Here is a 23,113-nt window from a genome sequence, read left to right as displayed (position 1 = left end):
ACAACAAATTTCAAGATTCAACACCTGAACCCGAACCACTTCCACATTAAAAATACGCTGCCAAACCTCCTCCTCTGCCTCTGCCTCTGCCTCTGCCTCTTCTTCCTCTTCCACGGGATTCTCCAGCTGATTCAACACCTGGCTCTGCCTCTACTTCTTGCGCTCCCGAACCACTTCCACAATCAAAATTCTCAGCCATATCTCCTCCTCTGGCTCTGCCTCTACCTCTGGCGCTCCCTCTGCCTCTTTTTCCTCTTCCACGAGATTCTCCAGCTGACGGAAACCTTGTTTGTTGCGGTCTTCCTTTCTTGACATCATAATCCGGAGGAAGTACTTTCAGTGCTCTAACCTCTTCTGGTATAACCCAATCACTCATATGAGGAAAAGGATATATTGTCCTGTGATAAGCCAAAGCCCATAGCTCAACCAAATAGTACTTACTACAATATTCAGAAAGATGAAGTTCCCTTCCCGCTTTATCAGTCATGAATGTGGCAGCCGCTGCAGCATGAACACATGGATATTTGTCTTTATCAAATTGTTCACAGCTGCAAGTCATCATAGCCATATCAACGATATAAACCTTTCCGTCACTACCTTTCACACTGTACTCAAGATGGAAGCTGTTTAACTCTTCAACCTTAACAAACCCTGCATCAACACATCTTTTGGACATTTCCGCTTCCACAATTGGCACAAGCTTTACTGTGGGTTGGTATTTCAGCTGCCTCCTTCCTATGTTTGTTAAACCATTCAGCCATTTTCGCAATGATGACATCAAACATTGGTAGCAAGGTGAACTTTCTTGCATCCTTAATTACACCATTAAAAGATTCCACTGAATTGGTGGTGTCAATGTTGTACCTATCTCCTTCAAAGTAACACTTAGCCCATTTCCTCTCTTCAACATTTTTGTCAAGATACTCAGCTGCACTTGGATACTTTCTACGAAAAGCATGATAAAGATTTAAAAACTCAGCCTCTGTATATGCATGTGCGCACTCCATAAACTTAAATGCACAAGTATCTCTGTTGTTGCGGACGTGGCCTTTGACATTTTGAGACAAATGCCATATACAATACCCATGAGCGGCCTGAGGGAACACTGCAGCTACTGCATTGATCAAGCTTTTGTTTCTATCTGAAAGAAACACCAATCCCGGGATATCAGATATCACTGATTTCAATTGTTCCATAAACCACATCCAGCTATCATTTTTCTCACCATCTGCAACACCGAAAGCAATTGGGTAGGTGTGATGATCCGGATCCTGAGCAGTCGCAACAAGTAGAACTCCACCATAAACATTCTTGAGGTGTGTTGCATCCACAATGAGGACTTTCCTCATCGCACTAAACCCCTCTATGCTAGCTCCCAAGGCAAAAAACAGATACTTAAATTTGTTGGCCTCGTCCACTATCACACGAGTTACTGTGTCAGGATTCTGTTTCTCGAGCATGTACATGTAACTATGTAATAAAAAAAGCTCTCTTTTGGACTTCCTCGCACTTCATTAGCAGCTTGTCTTCTTCCTCTCCATGCTGTTGGGTATGATACAGTCACACCAACCCTGCGATGAACCAAATCGATCAGAGTAGTGGGAACAGGTGTGTCAAAACTACCAGGATAATCTTGAGCCAACATAGCTGCAACGATGCCTGGGGAGCCTCTCCTTCTATTAGGCAGTGTTCTTGTAGTAACAACAGAACACGTATGCTGCTTGATGTAACTTCTAACCGTCCAACGATCTGAGTTCTGTAGCTTTGCAACTCGCACAAACCACTTGCAGCCGTCTTTCCGACCTCGGCACTTTATCACATATCTCTCTCTATCCGTCTTAATTATCTCATACTCAAAACAATTCTGATGAGAAGCCGTCTGAATATGAATTTGTGCTTCCTCCTTAGATCTAAATTCTTGACCTAGAACCAAATCCATACCATCATCCCGAGTCTGATAGACAACAGGTCTGACTTCAACTGATGGTCTTACTTCTGTATCTCCAAACACATGCTCATCACTTCCTGTTAAATTCTCATGCATCTCAACGTCATTGTAGAATGTGACCACACCATCAGTACCATCTTCTTCACCAGCCTCTGTATCATGAGCCTCTCTGTCAGTAGTCTCTCTATCAGTAGCGTCTCTATCAGTAGCCTCTCTATCAGTAGCCTCTCTATCAGTAGCTTCTCTATCGGTAAGACCGGCATCATTTTGATCGTCATCTTTTGAAAGTTGCACTGCTTCATCTGTTTTGTATATTAACTCCACATTTAGAACACTTCTACACTTTTCAAGATTTACTTGCAGTAGATAGCCAAACACGTCTTCATCATTCCAGATATACGATGGCTTGTTCAAATTCAGCACCATTGGAAAGTAACTAATCCTCGCTTCCATCTTAGATTCATCTACCTTTAGCTTTCTGAGAAGACGCTCAACCAAAAAAGAGTGTGTCACCTCCTCCAATGATTTCTTCAACACAATCGTGTGAATTTCATCTTCTCCTTCACCTTCTCCGGAGATCCATTTTGTTTCACTCCCATCCTTCATATGATATCCCCCATAATCAAAACAAATGAATGTGCAATGCGGATTTTGCATTTTCCTGAAACAAAATGGAATTATCATTATAATTATCATTATTAAGGAATAATTATTATTGTTAAGGAAAATAATTCATTCTTATCCCCTAAGGTCTTCTCTTTCTAATATTTATTCTTTCATATCCACAAACATAGTAAACCTAGTAATACTAGTATAACTCGTAAACATAGTAATATCTGTAATACCAGTAAAACCATTGTGTCTTAGTAAAACTAGTTATCTTAGTAGTACCCAGAAATTGTCCTTCCACTAACTAATAAAATTTTAAAGACGAATCTGTTCGGATTTTTTCAGTACCCATGATATATACTCTATCTTAATGAAATTACACAAAGAAAAATTATCAAAAATGTACGTAAATATATATCTCCATCCAAAACCCATAAACATAGTTTTCAAAATCTTCCTTTTATATCTCTCTTAATTTTCATCAACAATTACTTTCCTGCACAAGCCGAGTTATACACTTATTTTAAATAATATTCCAGTAATAGTTTCATCAAAAAACACATAAAATATACCTGAAATTCATAAACACAGTGTTCATAGTCATCCATAATATCTTCACATTTTCACGAAATCTTACATTTTTAACATTACCCATCATATACACTACATTTAAGTGATATTTTTAAAAAACATTTCATCAGAAAAGTACATAAAATATACCTAAAATCAAATAACACAGTATTCAAAACCGTTTATAAAATCTCCATTTTTTTACGAAATCATTTATTTTGAACACTAATCATGATATACTCTACATTTACATGATGTTTCTTAAAAAAAATTCATCAAAAACGGACTTAAAATACCTGTTTTAGAGCTTACAAAAATCGCAATTGAGAATGGAGAAGAAGAGGATCTGTCGGAGGAGAGGAAGCAGTTGGAGAGAGTGAATACATGTGGACCATGATTGGTTAAGGTTGTCTTGTGGGCCATGGGGGTGGGTGATTTATTTAACTGAAGAAGTAAATGTATTAATGAGGTGGATGAGATATCTTATATAATAAAGTTGGATTTTTTTCTCCTTGGGGGGTTTTAATGCCATGTGGCACACTGTTAATAATTTTTTCCTTAATTTATATTTAATAGGTTTTAATGTTAGTTATGAAAGACATTGGTTTTTAAAAATTTTCCTCAAAAAAACCCAAGCATTTATAACAGTGTTTTGAACCCGAACCAGAGCCACTGTTGAATCGGTAAACTCTCCGGCCCAATATGAATCGGATTTGAGTTTTGTGAAAAAGCCAAAATTTAAAACCCCAATTAAAACCTCCAAAAACTCACTGAAACCCAAAACCCGATACCGGTTACACCACTGGTTGAACCAATAGATAATTTTTATTTTTTTAGTTTTAGTTATATTTTAAATTCTATTTTATATTCTAAATTTCCAATTATCTAATATAACAAAGTTGAGTTTTTTTCCTCCCTAGGAGGAAACCAATGTCATTTGGACCACTTTTTTAATAATTAAATATTTTCTTAAATTATATTTAATAGGTTTTAATGTTAATTATGAAAGACATTGGGGTTTTAAACTTTTCCTCATAAAAACCCAAGCATTTATAACAGTGTTTTGAACCCGAACCAGAGCCACTGTTGAATCGGTAAACTCTCCGGCCCAATATGAATCGGATTTGAGTTTTGTGAAAAAGCCAAAATTTAAAACCCCAATTAAAACCTCCAAAAACTCACTGAAACCCAAAACCCGATACCAGTTACACCACTGGTTGAACCAATAGATGATTTTTATTTTTTTAGTTTTAGTTATATTTTAAATTCTATTTTATATTCTAAATTTTCAATTATCTAATATAACAAAGTTGAGTTTTTTTCCTCCCTAGGAGGAAACCAATGTCATTTGGACCACTTTTTTAATAATTAAATATTTCTTAAATTATATTTAATAGGTTTTAATGTTAATTATGAAAGACATTGGGGTTTTAAACTTTTCCTCATAAAAGCTCAAGCGTTTATAACAGTATTTTGAATCCGAACCGGAACCACTGTTGAACCGGTAAACTTCGCGACCCAATATAAATCTTGTTTGAGCTTTGTGAAAAAAAACCCAAATTTAAAACCCCAATTTAAAACCTCAAAAAACTCACTAAAACCCGAAATCCAATACCGATTACACCACTGGTTGAATCAATAGATAATTTTTATTTTTTTAGTTTTTAGTTATGTTTTAAATTATGTTTTATATTATAAATTTCCAATTATAAAGTTAGATTTTTTTCAGTTTTATTACCGTCTTCCTATTCTTCTACACTACAATTTACGTTTACAAGGAAGGTGGGTAAGCGTGATCGTGCTCGACCCGCACATCCGTAAAACAAACTCAAGGACGATCAAGCTTATTATTCCTCTACATTACAATTTACGTTTGCAAGAAAAGTGAGTAAGTTATTTTTTATTTAACTTAGTTTATAACAAGTCATTACATTTTTAATTTACATATCAAAAAGAATTAAATCATATGATCATGTGGATTACAAAACATGTTTTGAATTGTTGAAGAACAAGAACATGGCGAGCTGTTGGTAAGTATTAAAATTTAGAGAAAATCAAAATTAGTTGATGTGATTTGGTGTTAATTTATTTTTGTTATTGACAATTTACTGATATGATGTTTTAATTTTGGTTTATTTTGCATTGGAAGTTTAATTTATTATTCACATTCGACATAAATATTTGTGAATTGTATGTCTTGATTTTTAGATGTCATAACTCTTATGTTACAAATTTTTTAAATAGTCTAAACTATTTCTTAATATTTTGTATGTCAAATGAAGATAAAAATATAGAAACCAAGGTTAAGTATTTTCTAAATGTTTTAAGCATAAAATAGATAAATATCCAAACTATTATTTTATGTTTAGAAAGCATTTCAAAATATTAACTATTATATAAAATTTTCATAGCTAATATATTATTATATAATAAAATTAATTCATTTATTAAGATGCGGTTCATCAACGGTTGGTCAAATAACTCATTGATCCGGTCAATTCAGTGACCCGGTCAATCGTCAGATTCAGTTTCTAGGTTGGGTTTCAAAATCACGGTTTATAGGTTTTCTTTATATTTGATGTTGACTATGAAGAATAGAGCCTCTATGATTCTCCATAGTCAACAATCTGTATCACTTTCATAAATTCGATCCACATGATCCGTGTGACCAAAAATCTTAAACCTGCATCCACCCCGCCAAAACCCGTGGGTAAACCGTCTTACCCGCGGGTAATAATAACTATATTAAAAACTAATTATTTTAATTATATATTAATTATTTTCATTATATATTAATTATTAAAAATAATATTAAAATAATACATTTTAACTAAAATTATAAAAATATTTTATATGTTTATATATTTTTACGAAAATAAAAAAAATAAAAACTTTTTTTTGAATTTGCGGGTCGGCGGGTATCCATGACTCATATTTGGCTGACCCGCACCCACCCCGCTTAAACTAATCTTAACCCACACCCGCACTCGCAGTTCGAAAATTTTAAACCGATCGACCCGCACCCGCTCCGCGGCAGATCAAACGGGGCGGAGCTCCCGAGATTTGAATTAAATTCCCAACTCCACTAACTACTATCAAAAAGATCATAAAATATCATTTTTATACATATTTTCATTTCATATTTTTAGAATATTTTATTTACTAAGATCATATAATAAATAATAAATTCATGTAAGAATACAACATATGAACCCGGCGCGTAGCGCCGGTATACCACTAGTAATAAATAAATGAAATGTTAGTTTAGGTGTTGCATAGACAAAGGGAGGTTGAGAATAGAGAAAGGATGTGGAGAATAGTTTTTTTCCCATAAGGGTGTCTGAGAATAAACTCCGAAACTTTCGCATAGTCCTAATTAGTGAGTTGGCTGTACTGTTTTAAACCCTTGAAACATGAATGATCCTGAAGTCTTTTGAAAAATGATAGTTCAGATAGTTCCGTCGAAAAATCTGGCCATAGTAAGAAAATAAGTTGATAGATCAAAATTGAGAGAAAAAAAATATCTATTTGTTAAAATGATCTACTTGTTTATATCTACACGTTTATGGTTACAAACTGGACAATTTGTCCACGATACTACGTTAGGGGTTATAAAGTTCTAATCTTCAATAAAATATATCTTATATATTGAAACATAAGTCATAAACTTTTTTCATGTGTAATTATTTTTAAAAAATAGACTATCATAGTTATTATTGAAAATATACATATCATTTAATACTATATTATTACAAGAATCTAAACAAATAAAAAAATATTCTACAGATTTTTCTAAGATTGTAATCTAATAAAATCTTACTATATCTTTAAAAAAAATATAAATACTACTAAAAGAAGAAAATCATTATGAAACTAATCTTATTTACATGGTATATTATAATTTGTGTCACAAAGATTTAATTATTTTCTAAAGCATAGTCTATGCCAAAACAATATATTAATTTATATATTACAAACAAAATTAGCCACTTTATGTAACCAATTACGGCTACCATAATTTATGACCCATTTCATTTCACACTTTATCAAATTACGAACATTAACTATGCAACTGGAAAATTTATACACATAATACATTATCATTCAGTTTACAAAAAAATTCATTGGAAATGAAATTATTTCATGTTTATGAAATTTTACATATATTATAACGTCTAATAATTAAACGAAAAAACTAACAAAATAAAATATAAAAAGTATTACAAATACAATTGATGGTTTGAAACAATCAATTTGATGACAAAAAAATAAAAAATAACACTATAGTATTTAAATAAATCATATAGACTTTTGTAAATATACTTAATGTTTATATTATATTTGTAAACACAAAAAATGTATGGAAGTATAAATGAAAACAAACATCCGCGCGATTGCGCAGGACGAGGTTCAGTATATATTTAGAATATAACACATGCAATATTTTTTTAAATGAGATTATTACATCGTGGGTCATTTTTTTGTAAGTTTCATAATATTATACAATGTTTTTGACTTTTAAGGTAACATTCACACATTTGGAAGAAGGTTTTTGCAAAATTGACTCAACACATGAAGTCAATCCTAAAAATAACCTATGTTTTTCGGATTTTTCTTTTGCTCTATTCACTCCACAAGTTCACATTATTTACGAAAATGTCATTAATTTTTTCGAAAATAGCATTTTTACTCTCTCAACCTCATCATCTTTAGATATTTACAAGATTGTTATTGCCATCAATACACCAACCACCATGAACAACCAATTTGAAGCTCTTAATACACTTAAATCGTTATCTCACTCCTTTCTCTATTCTTATCAACTAAAAACAACATCTCTTTCACTTTCTCTCCAGATTCATCAAAAAATCCCAAGATTTTGATTCTAATTTCTTATGGTTTAATGAGGCGTTGAAGCTTACGATTCTTGGTGGGTCACTTTTGTTTGAGCTTCTGTGTGCTTGGAGAAGACTTCTGTGTGCTAAGGAAGTTATCTCACTAAGTTAAGGTATGAAATCGAGATTTTTTCCAGATATGTTTGTCCAGACGACTTCCAAGTAAGTCGTCTGGCTGTAGACGACTTACATAGAAGCCTTCTGGTAAATGCAGAGGTTAGTTTTCCCAATTGACTTTTAAATGTGTTTTTATAGGCGACTTACATGGAATTCGTCCATTTTTGTTTGTTAAAAAAAAGGTTTGAGACGACTTCTATGTAAGTCATCAAGAGTAAACTGGTTTCAGACGACTGGTTTCAGAGTTGAGACGACTGGTTTCAGAGTTGCGGTTGACTGTGGTGAGGTTTAGGTTCTCCTTCAGAATATACAAGCCAACAAGAACTTTCCTTGTGGCAACATGTCGTGTAAATGGTTGTAGATGGAAGATCAGAGCGAGTGTGAAACATGGGACAACCCGTTTTGGGTTACCAAGTATGTAGAAACTCATTCATGTTCGGTGGCAGACATAATCGCTCAGCGGAAACACTTTAATATGTAGTATATTGGTAGGCTTTTCATAGATCGTGTTGGAATTATTGACACTTGATTGCACCACTTCATACAGAGCATTGTTACATGCGTAAGAATTGGTGAGAGGATCAACGGAAGATGGGTATGAGCGACTGTTTTCATATTTGGAGCAAATCACCAAAGCAAATCTCGGTTCTGTCACTGGTATAGAACTTAATTCTTTGAATAGATTTAAGTATATATTTCTCTCTTTTGGAGATTCTATCAGAGGTTTTCAGTATCAGAGAATGGTCATTGTGGTGGATGGGACTCAAAGAAACTGACGTGGAACTGGTCATACGTGTCGAGAATGTAAGAACTGACGTGGACTACCTTTTGGTTAGTCTTCCCGAAGACCTTCTGGTTAGTCGTCCAAACGACTTAATTATCTGTGTTAAGACCTTCTGGTTAGTCGTCCAGACGACTTAACTATATGTGTTATGAACTTATATGTGTTGTTGTTATGAACTTCTCCGTATTAAGAATTAATGTGTTATGGGTTTGTGTTATGATCTTATATGTGCTATATTTTGATTGTGAAATTGCAATTTAAAAAGACAACAAGTACAACATTAGATTTTGATTGTGAAATTGCAATTTAAAAAGACAACAAATACAACATTAGATTATCTGATAAGGTTACTGCACTATCAAACTAATTTACTGCGAAATGCTAGTTTGGTATGAGGATATGTTACAAAAAAACTCAGCATATCCTGACCCTGTTAACGTAGCCTAATCTATCATACAAAAACACAGAAAAGCATCAAGTTTAAATTCAAATAACACATCATACATCATACACTACATTGGGTCATATGTTGCCAGGTTGCCATCATTGTATGTGTTCTCCATTTCATGGCAGGAAGGAATCTCTTTAAATATAGCCAACACCATATGCTCTCTCATAGCCTTCGCGTTCTTAAAAGATGTAGGAGGAAATGACATCCCAAGAGCATGACATTTAATGTACTTCAGAGTGAACACGCCACAATCACCAGATCGGCACTGAGGTACTCCACAGTTTGTTTCTCATATGTGTATGGCTCAAGTGTGTGTCGGACACGTTGTTCTCCAGTGCCAGTGCACTCAACAAGCACATAAAGAACCATTGTGGCAGAAGACTCCATTACTTCATCGAGTTGTTCAGGGCTAATATGTGAAGCAATGCTGTCCCAAACGACAATGTGCTTCTCAGGGATCAATATCAAAATAGAAATTCAATGCTTGTTTCTGAAGTTCACTGGCGCATATATCATCCACATCCAACCCCCAAATCTTCATAGATGTGCAAAATGTTGGTACAATGCATGCATGATAATTCCACACCACACTAGGGAGTCTTCTTCCTAAACCGTTAAGATCGCCCTCGGGGCTCTTAAAATCTGTATAGTTGGTCGTCCACTGCCGAGAAAATACATGATCAAGAAAGTACATTCTCTTGCTCCTGAAGTGAGATCGATTTTCTTGGTACTGTTGCCTCAGTACATTAATCCAAGCATCCATATGCTGCATATAAAATAATACAAGTCAGAAGACTTACGAGACAACTGACCTATAAGTCGTCTGGTAAGTCTTCTGTAGAAGACGTTACAGAAGACATAAGTATGTAGATAGCAGAAGACTTACACAGTTGACCAGCCATTCTAAGGGGGTTTGGAGGACCTGATAAAACCGACTTGGACATCTTCGTGGTTTGTTCTCCAGAGCTGTTTTATAAAAACTACAAACAGAAAATGTAGATAAACAATCATTTTTTGAAGACTTAAACAAGCTATTAGGTGACATTCTCTCACTTACGGGTCAAGTTTCAGCCACTCATTGAGCAACTTCGTCATCTTCTTGTCAGCGGGAGCAAAAAGATCATAGCCTTGGCCAAACTTTTTGTTTTGGGTGATCAGTTTGACAGCGATGTTTCTCTTAAAAGGATATTGTTGTGAGGGAGCAACACTCACTCTTTCCACGGACATATTCCATAGCATCAGCCTTCTTTGTCTACCTTCTAGTTCCCCCTGTTCTAAATTTGAAACAGTGGGTTTTTGTTTGTCCAATACAAGAACGTTAGGTTCACAACTCGGTTATGGATCTTTCACCTCGGGCATATTTGCTATCACAATACTCAGATTTTTTAGGCACTCGGTTTTGCGGACCCACTAGGCTTGGCGTCATTCTGTCCTGCTTTCGCCTTCGCCCCATTCATACTTTCACTCTGCAATTTTGATGTACAAGCCAAGATCCATAAATATTAACAAAAGATCCAATTCAAACATGAAAAAAATCCATAAATAAACCAAGATTGAAGCACACTAGAAACAATGCACACATGTTCTGACATACAATGGTTTATCCAAGCACACACAAGAAACAAAGCACATCAAATTTTCAGGAATCATAACACTTTGCCCAGTGCATCTCTTCTCTGTGATTTTGGGAGAGGTTTTGGTACTTATCCCGGGTTCTTTTGCACGTTTTTGTGGATTTGAAATTGTCATTTGAAGATAATTAGATGCAGTCCCTTTTTGGTGATTCACACCTTCAACTCCACAGCTTCCATCCTATCTCCCAACAACTTGATCTCCCTAAGGCACATCCCAAACTCATTCCTCATGGCATCAACTATGTCTTTTAAGCCTTTTTTAATCTTCTCTTTGGTCATCCCACCAAAGGTCGTAGAAACCTCTGAACGAACCTCTTTAGGAGGCTCTTTACTAGCCTCAGCAGGTAACTCAACATAAGCCTATTTACGAGCTTTCTTCTGAGGTCTTCCTTCTTCTCCCTTCATAACACTCTCTGACTTCGCTGCCCTCAGTTCATTCTCCACAACCGGGTTACCACCATTGACTTCCCAACAATCCATGGTTCACTTCCAATTAGGTTTCACATTAAACATGACTTTAATTATGTTCTCTACGGCCATGTCCTCTGCATCACAGTCCTATCGTGGAAACATTTCACCAAAGTCCTTCCGAACAAAGTTGATCACTCTAGTCTGCAGCAAATAAAAGATATCAACTTAGATATTTTACGGATTAACGGAGACTGAAGTCTTCCAGAAATACTTCGCAGAAGACTTATAGTTAAGTCGTCTAGAAAGTCTTCTAGGAAATACTTCACATAAGACTTTCCTTGAAGACTTTCTTGACGACTTAACTTTAAGTCTTCTACGAAGTCTTTTCTAGAAGACTTTCTACACGACTTAACTATAAGTTTTCTGTGAAGTCTTACGGAGTGAAGTTTAAATACATGTCTGCAGATAGCCTCTTTAAAACATATGTGTCCTTTGTAACCCTTGTAAGCCAGCAACAGTTTGAGACGGTCTGTTTGGAACGGGATTCCCCATACTAGCACTCAATTCTGACAGAGCATAGTACACCCACACCTGGATAACTTGAATAAATCCATCAACAGTGTATGAATTTGATTTCAAATATTTTTCCTTCAGAGACTCCATCAGCACCTTAAACGCCACTCTCCCCCAGGGATAATTCTCAAAAAAATTATATCCATAACTAGCCTTGCAAGACTAGCCCGTGTAGCGGTTGATTACTTTTCCCTTCAATGAATCCAGTGAAGATGGCAACGTATCCGAGCCGCATGCGATCTTCCCGACACCACCCTTCGCTTCTCCTAAATGATGTTATTATATGTTCAGTACTTGGCCCAACATCGACATCAACACCCATCATCTCCCAGAAAGCAGCCATCTCCTTCGTACCCTCACAACTTGAATTTTCCAGGTCCTCGATGTAATCACATATCAGACCAGTGAGGTGTTCAACCTCTATCAGTTAAAAGATCACCGGTCGTGGACTAACGAGACTCTAGAGCTCATACTTTTTTCTTGATGTTAAGCTGGAAACCGATAATATAATGAACCAGCCTTGAAGCCTGACCAAAATTTAGCTCCTTGAACTTGATGAACACTCCCAACTTTGACTCCTTAAGCTCCTCTTATTCATCAGCATGTAGAGCTTGCCTTAGAGCAGCATACAACTTCGTGTCATAAGTATGCTACAAAATGCTCTTGGATGCAGGGGGCTCTTACCCTAATGTATGTATCCTCAGCGGGAGTTCTGGTAAATCCATTTTTCGGTCTGCAAAACAATAAAAAAACAAGCATATCAAAACATAAAACAAGCGCACTATTCTAAATAGAAATACACGAAGAGTTGCATGTAAATTTTAGTGAAAAGAATAGTTGTGACAATTGTTGTAGTGTAATACTGAAAAGAGTACTCAAAAGACTTACTAGAAGTCTTCCAGAGTGCAAGACTTCGTAAAAGACATCCAGGAAGTCTTCCAGAGTGTAAGACTACACAGACGACTTCCAGAAAGTCTTCTACGAAGTTTTACACTCTGGAAGACTTCTAGTAAGTCTTCGATGAAGTCTTACACTCTGGAATACTTCCAGGAAGTCTTCTAAGTACTCTTTTCAGTATTACACTACAACAATTGTCAAACTGTAGGCTTAACAAGATTTTGAGATCTGTAAGAGGTCGGTTTTAGTAATGTTCTACTGCAAGACTTTCCCGTGCACTCTTCTAGGATGTCTTCCAGTAGAACATTACTAAAACCGACCTCTTAAAGATCTCAAAATCTTGTCAAGCATGCAGATCTTTAAAAGATGGATGGATGACTTACAGTCGGAGAAGATATGGTCTCCAACGACACCAGCAGTTACAGATCTGCAAATATCGACGGAAAAAGAAGAATCAAGACTACAATTTTAGGGTTTTACGGCAACTAAACGCCTTAAGACAAGATAAATATCTTACCGGCGGCGGAGTTCAATGAGACGTGGTTTCCGATCTGAAAAAGGAAGCGGTTGGTCAGTTTAAACTAGTACAATACTTTACGGAATAAAAGAGAAACAAGATTCGTCGTAAGATGAGAGATTACCAGCGGTGAGAACGACGGAATACGAGAACAGCGGAAGAAATCTGAGAATCTCCTCGTTATTGCCCTTGGAGAGAAACAACGCTAGGGTTTCGTAAAGTTGTGAAAAATTGAAAAAAATGTATTTATATGTCCGATAAATGATCCAGTTAGGTTTAAAACTACATAGGTAAAAATTAGAGGTTCAGTCCAGTATAGACGACTTACATGTAAGTCGTCTAGACCCTAAACATAACCCCTAAACTATATTAACTAGCGAAACACTTCATAAAATCAAATTAAACTTAAAAATGTTTATTATATACATAAATAAACACATATAGGTAAAAATTTAATTTTGAAAAAAAACATTCAAATTTTCCAAAATCTAACCCTAAGAATACATACAATACTACAACATATGTTATCAAACATAAAACTAAAGAATATCATGATTAACTACTTTCACTCATCTATGTTGAAAATAATTCAATTTTATTATATATAAATTTGCATCCCTTAAAATTGTTTATAGTTAGATGATCTTAATTTTTCACTTGTAAAAATATTTTTAAAAAAGTTTATAAATTATTTTTAAAATCAACTACACCAGACGACTTACAGTATCTCAGAAGATTCAGACGACTTACTGGGATTATACTCGTAAAAATGAGTTCAATTTTTTTTGTGTTTGGTCATAAAAAGCTGATTGTAATTTCACAAGGTTTTTAGGTTAGTTTTGCATTTGATTCAAGTTTGAATATAATTTTAATTTTAAAATAATTTGCCAAGTTTGAGTCATATTTGGCAAATTTCCATTTGGAAGATGATTGTTTGCAGTTTTTAAAGTAACTTTTGGTTTTTAGTTTTCCAAAAATTATTTTATCCTATAATGATTTTAACAAAATGAAATCTCCAATTTATAAGGAAATTAGATTATACAATGTTTTACTATTTTGTACATAGAAGCTAAAATCTTCTTTCTATTGGTTTTTCCTTTATGACATGACTTTTTTATATTTTGATTTTGCAAAACATTATTACTCTAAATTTATTTTATAAGTCTTGAGATAAACTTGATTAAACATGTGAATATAAATTTAATCAACAAAGTATAAACCAACAAGTTCCCGCATATGTGGTGGAATTTTTGCTTCCTCTTAACCAAATTAAAGTTCTCCCATATTATTCTATAGCATGAAACCATGTACAATTTGTTTGTTATGAAACTACCATATTAGTGTTGTCTAAGTTTCAAAGATCTGTATATTTTGATAATTAATTTTAGGATTAAGAAACCTCATAAAGTAAAAATCATAGTTATTGATCAACAAGTATATAAGTACATATAAACTATTTAAACAAAATTTATATAAATTTAGTAGTTATAGTTATTATATGTTTATTACATGGTAGTTTTGTCGTTTTATTTAAGAATGGAGCTATTAATATTTCTGTTCAAAAATTACGTAATTTTATGTATTTTGCTATTTACAAAAATTTATAGCGACCAACATATATATTCATCGAAGAATCAAGAAACAAATAAGAATGAATTTAATGAAACAAGGAAAATTACCAAACATGACTCAAAATTTGATTTCAAATACAAAAATGTATTCCAGATTTAATCAAATAAAAAAAATATTCCAAAATGTTAGTTAAATTACAACAACCTCTTTATCACAAAACAAAAACTATATATTGAATTTTACCATTAAAACCCTTTGTATGAAAAGAATTACAAAGAAGAGTTCTCGGAGAAAACTTATTTGTTTTTTGCAAAGTTTTCCATAAACATTTTTGAAAGCTGTTTTGAAGATATAAGTTTTTACAAAGTATTTCCGTGAAAAATTTCAGAATTTTGTTTTATGGAAGATTGTTTCGTAAAATTTATCACCGTAAAATTTTTCCGATCTTTTCATTTTCGGACTTTTATTTTTTTTCCTAGTTGGAATTATACGAAAGTTTGTTCTCATATCGTTTAGTCAAATAAGCTCGGCTCATACTTTAATTTTTTGTCCGAGTTGGAATTATAGGAAATTTTGTTCTCATATCGTTTAGTCAAATAAGCTCGGCTCATACGGTGTAGTTTTCTTTGAAATTTTCAACTCATCCTTTATTCAAATATGCTCGGCTCATACGGTGTAGTTCTCTTTGACATTTTCTACCCGTATTTATTTCGGAAGATTTGAACCTTTTATTTTGATATGACCGATTTTTAACTCCAACACATGTTAGATGCAATACAGTTTTGTAATCATAAGGATAATATAACGAAACATTTGCACCACAAGACAGTTTCAAGTTTTTAATTACAATATAGAGCACTTACTGCTATTAAGGCAGTTTTTTGTAACTGCTTCCTTTTATTTTTAACTAGCTGGTCACTTTTTAACTTTAAACGCTAACCTTTTGACTAACTAAATATAATGTATAAGCGGGAATTTCTCTCCACCCCTTATCTTTATTTCTTTTGAACGGTGTAGATCATTTATGCATTTGTTGACAAGACTTATATATACTAATTCCCAACCATCCGATTACGTCATCTACACCACCAACCGACGGCCCAGATTTTATTGGTTCCATTATCCCACATTCCTGTTTCAACTTTTTGTTATCTTATTCCTTCTAACAAAAAAAAATCAGAAGATCAGAAAGACATATATAGCCATAGTGAGGCATTATTAAGTATAGCCATAGTGAGACATATATTTATTATTATGCTAATGGTGGATTATATTCCGCTGCTTATCTTATTTATGTTGTGTTCTTGTTGATTCACTCGGGTTTCCACGGGGGAAGTCTCGAGTGTTGTTTATTTATTATATATCGTTATTAGGTGAACTCCTCGTCTTAGATTGTTTGGGGTTGGGATGGCGAGGGGTTGTATTTGTTAGTTGGGGCTATTCCTGAGACGTTTTGCTGCAAAAAAAATCAACCGAGTTTCACTTCAAGACGAGACTCTTTCTGGCGGAGATGAGATGCTTGAAAAAATGTTCAAAGACGTTCCCGATAACATCCCAGATTTGTGGCTGCTAGAAGAAGATGAGGACACTGGGCCCGACAATGGCTCAGCAGCCAAAATGTACAATGAACATGTTTGTCTACATAGCGTACATACGTACATTTGTTGTTGTCCAAACTATACACATGTATCTATTACACACAAAACCAGACCATGAGCCAGATTTTTCACACCACACAGTGTTCTCATAGTTAGTGTACATGTAATTTTATAAGTGTACACATTTGTCTACTTCACAAAACTAGCTCAATGCGTTCATTCCCACCCCATAACCACAACGTAGACAATGTACATACATGCTGTGTACATGTGTATATAAAATGGCTATGTCCTGATATACATTTGTGTCCATATACCTCACAGTGTATATTGTCTACACATGTAGTGTACATGTATACACGACAGGGTGATGTACTAGTACATAAATGCTGCGTTCATGTGTACAATACATGGCGCTGGCCCAATGGGCATACATGTACATCTACCGCGTAGCATACTATGTACACACATATTGTGTACATGTGTACACTAAAGGCTTATGTATATGTTATGGACTAGTATAAACTAAAGGCGATGTACAATCTACATTGACACATACGTAACGTACACGTGTACATCTGTTGTTGTGTCAGGTATCCACCGTTAACTACTACACACAAACAAGACCATGTGCCCGATTTTCTACATCATATAATGTACAATCTTCTCATAGTTAGTGTACATGTGTACAGCTGTTCTACACTAACACAATGTACTTTTATAAGTGTAATGTACATGTTTACACTAAATAGCGATATGTTGATTGTACACTTATAAAAGTACATGGTCTACACATGTGTACAGTCCTTCTACACAAACACAATGTACTTTTATAAGTGTGATGTACATGTATTTGTACATTTGTACACTAAATAGCGATATTTAGTTTTGTAAGACTGTCGTGGGTTATGGGAAAACTTATGTACATTAATTCACTCGTGTATTCATGGTGTTTAATGTTATGCTTATCCCATGTTCCATATTATTGTTTTCTTCCACATTAGATGGCTAAATGTGTGATTTTAGTATCAACGTACACCTATATATTGCATGCATGTTCTGTTTTTCCCTCTGAATTATTAATATTATTAAATCATGCATATATTTACTTTCAAAACATTACATTCTAACATAAGCTCAATTTGCCAAGCTGTATGCACATTTTTTTTACCGATGCAAACTACTTTAGGTGCTTCTTTGATCTGCTTCATGCACATTAATAGGTTTTGACAATTCAGAAAACTTAGGTTCATGAAAGTCGATATTCTTTTTTGCACGATTTTTTTATTTTTGTAAACTTTCTTGCACGAATTTGGTAGTAAAAATTGTAGAAGGTGTTATAGGAGGATTAATAAATAAAGTTTTTCATTAACCATGACAGTCTTACCTACATCACATAATGTACAATCTTTTCATAGTTAGTGTACATATGTACAGCTCCTCTACACTAACACAATGTACTTTTATAAGTGTGATGTACATGTATTTGTACATGTGTACACTAAATAGCGATATGTCGATTGTACACTTATAAAAGTACATAGTCTACACATGTGTACAGCCCCTCTACACAAACACAATATACCTTTATAAGTGTGATGTACATGTATACACTAAATATCGATATTTAGTTTTGTACACTTATAAATGTACAAAGTGTTTGTGTAGAGATGTACACATGTACACGTATCTATTACACACAAAACAGACCATAAGCCTATTTTGATACATCACATAGTGTACAATGTTCTAGTTGCTAGTGTACAACACAATGTACTTTTATAAGTGTACAAATTTGTCTATTACACTAAACTATATCAGTTGCTTCATTTCCACCCCATACGAATAAAGTCTACAATATACATTCATGATGTGTACATGTGCACAATAAATCGCCATATCCAAATATGCATCACAGTTCTTCGTCAGCATCAAAGTACAATCAAATATTGTACACGTGCACAATAAATGACGACGTCCACGTACATATAAGTGTCTATGTACTTCAAAGCGTATACATGTGTCCATACACATAAGTGTGGCGATTTTTATGTGTGCATTTGTGACCTTGTGAACATTTCGAATTATACAACCGCCATGCACAGGGGTATCCATAACACAAAATCCAAAGTTCATGAAAGCATCAATGAATCCGTCAGAATCTGCTGCATCTGCAACCAAAACAAACCCTAAATTGAACAAACCCATAATACTCCGTCGCCCCGCCTGAAAAAGCAAAATCCCCCCAAAACATATTAACCTTGTTGTCTTTCCTTAACACGACTGCTACGAATCCTCGCCAAGAAATAACCTCCTCGGCCGTCTTCTGATTTAGTCGCCGGAAACAACAAACAATCGCTCCGCCTAAAATCGCCCCAGAAGTTTTTTTCTAAAAGTTTTGGATTTCGCGCGACTGAAAATAATGGTGGAATTAGGAAATAATAAAGAAAGAGGTCACACAACCACCTATTAATTAAATCGAGTTAATTTATTAATCGGATCCACCAACTTTCAAATTTTAAAAACCAAAAAACCAGTTACGAAACCAAACTAGAAAAAAAAGAATTGTGGCGGTTAAAAATTATCCATGGACAAATTGAATTTTTCTACACGTAAACTACCTCACCCGTCTAAACTGGCTTTCCGTGTAATAAAAAAACATAAACTGTTTTAGTAAAAATAACTCTAATATAACCCGCACTAATAAAACTTTTTAACGAAAAAATATAAAAACTGATAAATTAAAACAACACATAATATTTTATTTCGTAAGTGATATCATAAAATACTAGTATCACCGAAGAAATTACCTTTGAAAGACAATTTTGGGCAAGATATGCGGATTGTTATTAATAGCAACAATTTGCATCCAAACTCAAAAGTTCTAGATTTGACAAAACGAGGATCACTCCTAATACAAAACATTTAAACATCGAAACAAGGATCACAGTAATGTTTGCTAACACTGTGGGTTATATAGTATATTGTTTTCTCACCGAATTTGCACATAAATCCAACTGAAAGGTTTGTGAGGATTTTTTCAGGCAGGAGGGAAGTATTTGTGGAGATTAAAAGGAAGAGCATAGAACTCTTCGGTTCTCGGGTCACCCTTGAAAGTCCAGAATCTGTCCCACCAATGTTTACCTCGGTCTTTCCTGATCGAACCATCTTTCTTGTGCAGCGTTGTGTCCAACAAGTAAGCCACACATCCTCCTACAAAGGCTTTGGATGAGAATGGAACATTGACCATGTCATTGAACCATCTTGCTCCTGTATGAACTGGACCATAGCCTTTAATAGCTGTGTGCTCGTTGAAATACTGTGGAATAGATAAGCCTAGGAAGATTGAGAAGCCCAAAATGAACAACGTCCTGAAGCTATTCAGGTTGCAGTACTGCAGCAAACTCAGTCCTCCAGCACCTGACCAACCGTTTTTGTGTTTAAACATGAGATATAGCACCCTACTATATCGCTAACCTCAGCTGCTTACAAACAATATTACCTACATACGCGAAGAAGAGACAGAACAAGGCGGCAACTATAGGAGCAGGTATTGATGCAAACACTGCCCCGAACTTCCCTGTATTAGATAGAATTTATATATATATGAAAATCAGAGAAATGCCTTACTACTTGAATTGTTGACAGATTTTTAGCAAAAGAGAAAAGCTTACCAAGAATTGAGAAGAATATCATAAAGCCTGCAGATATTTGGACAACTCTCCTGCTACCGACTTTTGTAAGTGCTAGAAGACCCGCATTCTCGCTGCAACACATTTTGGAAACAAACACACAGAAACCATTTAAAATCAACTCATGCATGTCTTAGGTTAGGGTAAAGGTAATGAGGTCTTACACAGAAACTGTAGAGCCTATGCCAGTTCCAAACAACCCTGAGATCAAAATTGCAACTCCCTAAACCAATAGTTGAGACACAACAGCGTTAGATAAGTGAAAGCTTGCTTTGCTTGCCCTGAGAAAGCTTATGAAGTAGTGAGAATTTTACCTGCCAACCAACACCTCGGCTGATAACAGAAGGTGGCGGCATTGTGGCACTTGCATATCTTGACACGGCTATAAAGGCGCCTGTTGACTGTTATAACCGTTGATAAACAAATTAAACAAAAGAGAACAAGTCGAGATTAAAACAAAGAGCAAGAAAAAAAAAAAGAGAATTGTGTGATGGGAGTGAAACTAAACCTCAACAAGAGCGACAAAAGAAGCCATCATCATGGCAAAGGCTTCACCGGCATCAAATAATGGTGATCCCCATTGGAACGGCCACGGAACTCTTATCCTACACGGTGAATTGGTAAGCCACACTTGAGCGTCAGTCATTAAAGAACTAAAATGTTCTGTATTACCATGGAGCAGCACCTATGAGCCCAGCACGATCAGTCCGGCAGCTTCTTTGAGTATCTGTTTTGTCACCATTATAGGCACCACCAATTGTGAGAAAGAACGCATAGAGCCAAACTATCGCCACAGAAAATATGACTGCATAGCGAGCGAACACGTGTTTTCCTCCCTTTACAACATGTGGCATGTACTGCAAAAAAAAAAAGTATGACCGAGACAATAAAGAACACATTTGGAGCAATGTGAAAGCAGATGAAATTGATGCAAGTTATGATTCGGTAACTATGATTACATGTGATACAAGTATAAGAATGATAAGCCCCGGCAGTCCAATCTCGATACACTTAGCAACCTGCCCGGAAATAACACAATAGTATAGATTTTCAGATAATTTATTAATATTAATTATATTGTGGTTCTGTTTACAGAAAAAAAAGATGACTTACACCGGGAAAGCCTAACTCGTAAAGGCCAAAACCAACTAGTCCAACCAGAGGAGCAGCAGAAAGAGGACTTAAGAACCTGGACACTTAAAAGAACCTCGATAACATTATACTTGACAGACACAGTGAAACAAGGTTTTGAGTCAAATATAAGCTAAAAAAAAACTGACCTTACAACATTACGCCAAAGGCCACTGAAGCCAAGTATAATCTGAAGAGTTGAAGCGACAATTAGAGCACCTTGTGTTGCTCGAATGATCCTCGTAAAGCGCTGATAATGCATAAAAAGGTATATTAGAGTAAACTAATAATCAAGCTGATTAAAATAAATAAAACACACAATAGAATAGGGAACAAGTGTGAGCTACGAACATCAACTGGATCAGCAATGTCGTTGAATCTCCCGGAAAGCATGATTGAGATTGTTACTGGCACAAATGTATAAGATGCTCCGATAACAGCAGGCAATCTAGTTCCAAACACTGTTTGGAGCAGCGTGTTTATTCCAGCAACAAAGAGTATTGTCTGAATCAGCTTCGCCTTCTCTTCCTGCAAGAATCATAACACAGAGCAATGAAAAGAGGATCATCTCTGCACAACTCTTGTTTTCAAGAAAAGAGACTTACATTTCTACCTCCCATTTGTGGGACTAGAGCCGATGGAATCAGAACGGTTGTTCCAAGCATTACAAGGTAGTGTTGAAACCCAAGCAGAATAGCCTCAGCTAAAAAGATAAAGGAACAAACTCACTAATACCAAACAAGAACTACTCAAAAAATTTAGCAAAAAAAAAAGAAAACTACTCAAAAAAAAAAAACAATTACCAAATCAGAAACATATTATTAAAATTAGATCCCTTAAAAATGGTTCATTAAGTTTATTCTCATATGTTAACAAAAGAATGATCCTCAAAAGAGATAGAAGATTCTAAAGGGAATAAGAACAATTCTTAAAGAAGAAAAAGTAAAGAATCTAATCCCTCACTTTGCACAAAAAAGTAAAAAAAAAAAAGCAGAGCCACTTTCAGAAAAGAGAACAGAAGAATCTAATCAATCACAAAGTCTCCTACGGATATACGGAGAAGGTCTGAAGAAGGAACAATCTAGGAGATGCAAAGATAAACAAAAACTCACGCCATGGAGGAGGGCTTGTGATGCAATAAGAGATATCTGGAAGCTGTTCTTTTGGAGGATGTGGTAGTGGATCAGACGCTGCTGCTTTTGGTGCCGGAGCTGACATCTTTTTAAGCTCTGCAACAAAATTAAAACAAAAAAACAAAACTTTCACATAACCTGGAACCCAAATCCCAGAAGCAGCAAAAGCCACGACGTTTGAGCTTAAGCCGAAACCGAAAAACAAGAATACAGGAAAAAGAAGTGGTTTTGAGCTAAACTCACATCATAGAGAACTAAGCGAAAACTGTTTGAAGAGAGGGGAGAGAGATCTTACGTAGTTGCTGCAAAAGAGTTTCTTGATGAGGAAGAAGAAAGACTTAAGAGAGAGAGAGAGAGAGAGAGAGCAAAGAAGAAGAAGCTTGAGGAAGAAGGAGTGAAGAGAGAGACAGGTGTGCTCTGCTCAGTCTCCGGTTTTCGTTTTTTATCTCCGTTACTTGTGCACCGACTGACGTAAGCAAGAAAACAACCTTCTACCTGTCTTACTCTTAATTAATGTTCATTAGAATTTTTGACAATGAATTGAATGAATACTTAATTATTATTTTTGGCATTTGAATGAT

The 23,113-nt window shown here is 35.0% G+C and overlaps 2 protein-coding genes across 2 annotated transcripts; both read right to left on the bottom strand.

The window, feature by feature from the left end:
- Nucleotides 1-9,605: 9,605 nt before the first annotated feature.
- On the bottom strand, nucleotides 9,606-11,488 carry LOC108824793 (uncharacterized). The gene is made up of 7 exons (XM_056994776.1): nucleotides 11,377-11,488; nucleotides 11,165-11,334; nucleotides 10,768-10,840; nucleotides 10,432-10,648; nucleotides 10,226-10,340; nucleotides 10,067-10,140; nucleotides 9,606-9,801 (listed from the first exon to the last, which is right to left on the bottom strand). The coding sequence occupies exons 1-7, from the start codon at nucleotides 11,486-11,488 to the stop codon at nucleotides 9,606-9,608; spliced, it is 957 nt and encodes a 318-aa protein (XP_056850756.1).
- Nucleotides 11,489-19,399: 7,911 nt separating this feature from the next.
- On the bottom strand, nucleotides 19,400-23,113 carry LOC108824426 (nucleobase-ascorbate transporter 5). The gene is made up of 14 exons (XM_056994603.1): nucleotides 22,828-23,113; nucleotides 22,512-22,628; nucleotides 22,005-22,102; nucleotides 21,751-21,927; nucleotides 21,549-21,649; nucleotides 21,382-21,457; nucleotides 21,228-21,287; nucleotides 20,941-21,125; nucleotides 20,777-20,873; nucleotides 20,583-20,669; nucleotides 20,433-20,491; nucleotides 20,251-20,342; nucleotides 20,079-20,156; nucleotides 19,400-19,996 (listed from the first exon to the last, which is right to left on the bottom strand). The coding sequence occupies exons 2-14, from the start codon at nucleotides 22,615-22,617 to the stop codon at nucleotides 19,617-19,619; spliced, it is 1,596 nt and encodes a 531-aa protein (XP_056850583.1). The 5' UTR covers nucleotides 22,618-22,628; nucleotides 22,828-23,113; the 3' UTR covers nucleotides 19,400-19,616.

Source organism: Raphanus sativus, chromosome 9 (assembly GCF_000801105.2).
Source record: "Raphanus sativus cultivar WK10039 chromosome 9, ASM80110v3, whole genome shotgun sequence".
NCBI lineage: Eukaryota > Viridiplantae > Streptophyta > Magnoliopsida > Brassicales > Brassicaceae > Raphanus > Raphanus sativus.
This window is presented reverse-complemented; position numbering and strand designations above follow the sequence as displayed.

Excerpts from the sequence above, each read along its gene's own strand:
- LOC108824426 (XM_056994603.1), bottom strand. The coding sequence starts at position 22,617 with ATGTCAGCTCCGGCACCAAAAGCAGCAGCGTCTGATCCACTACCACAT. Across the intron at positions 21,928-22,004 it reads CACAAATGGGAGGTAGAAAT|GAAGAGAAGGCGAAGCTGAT; the intron begins GTAAGTCTCTTT and ends TGATTCTTGCAG. Across the intron at positions 20,670-20,776 it reads CTTTTGTCGCTCTTGTTGAG|TCAACAGGCGCCTTTATAGC; the intron begins GTTTAGTTTCAC and ends CGGTTATAACAG.
- LOC108824793 (XM_056994776.1), bottom strand. The coding sequence starts at position 11,488 with ATGGATTGTTGGGAAGTCAATGGTGGTAACCCGGTTGTGGAGAATGAA. Across the intron at positions 10,341-10,431 it reads GAGTGGCTGAAACTTGACCC|CTCTGGAGAACAAACCACGA; the intron begins GTAAGTGAGAGA and ends TTTATAAAACAG. Across the intron at positions 10,141-10,225 it reads TCTACATACTTATGTCTTCT|CATATGGATGCTTGGATTAA; the intron begins GTAACGTCTTCT and ends TTTTATATGCAG.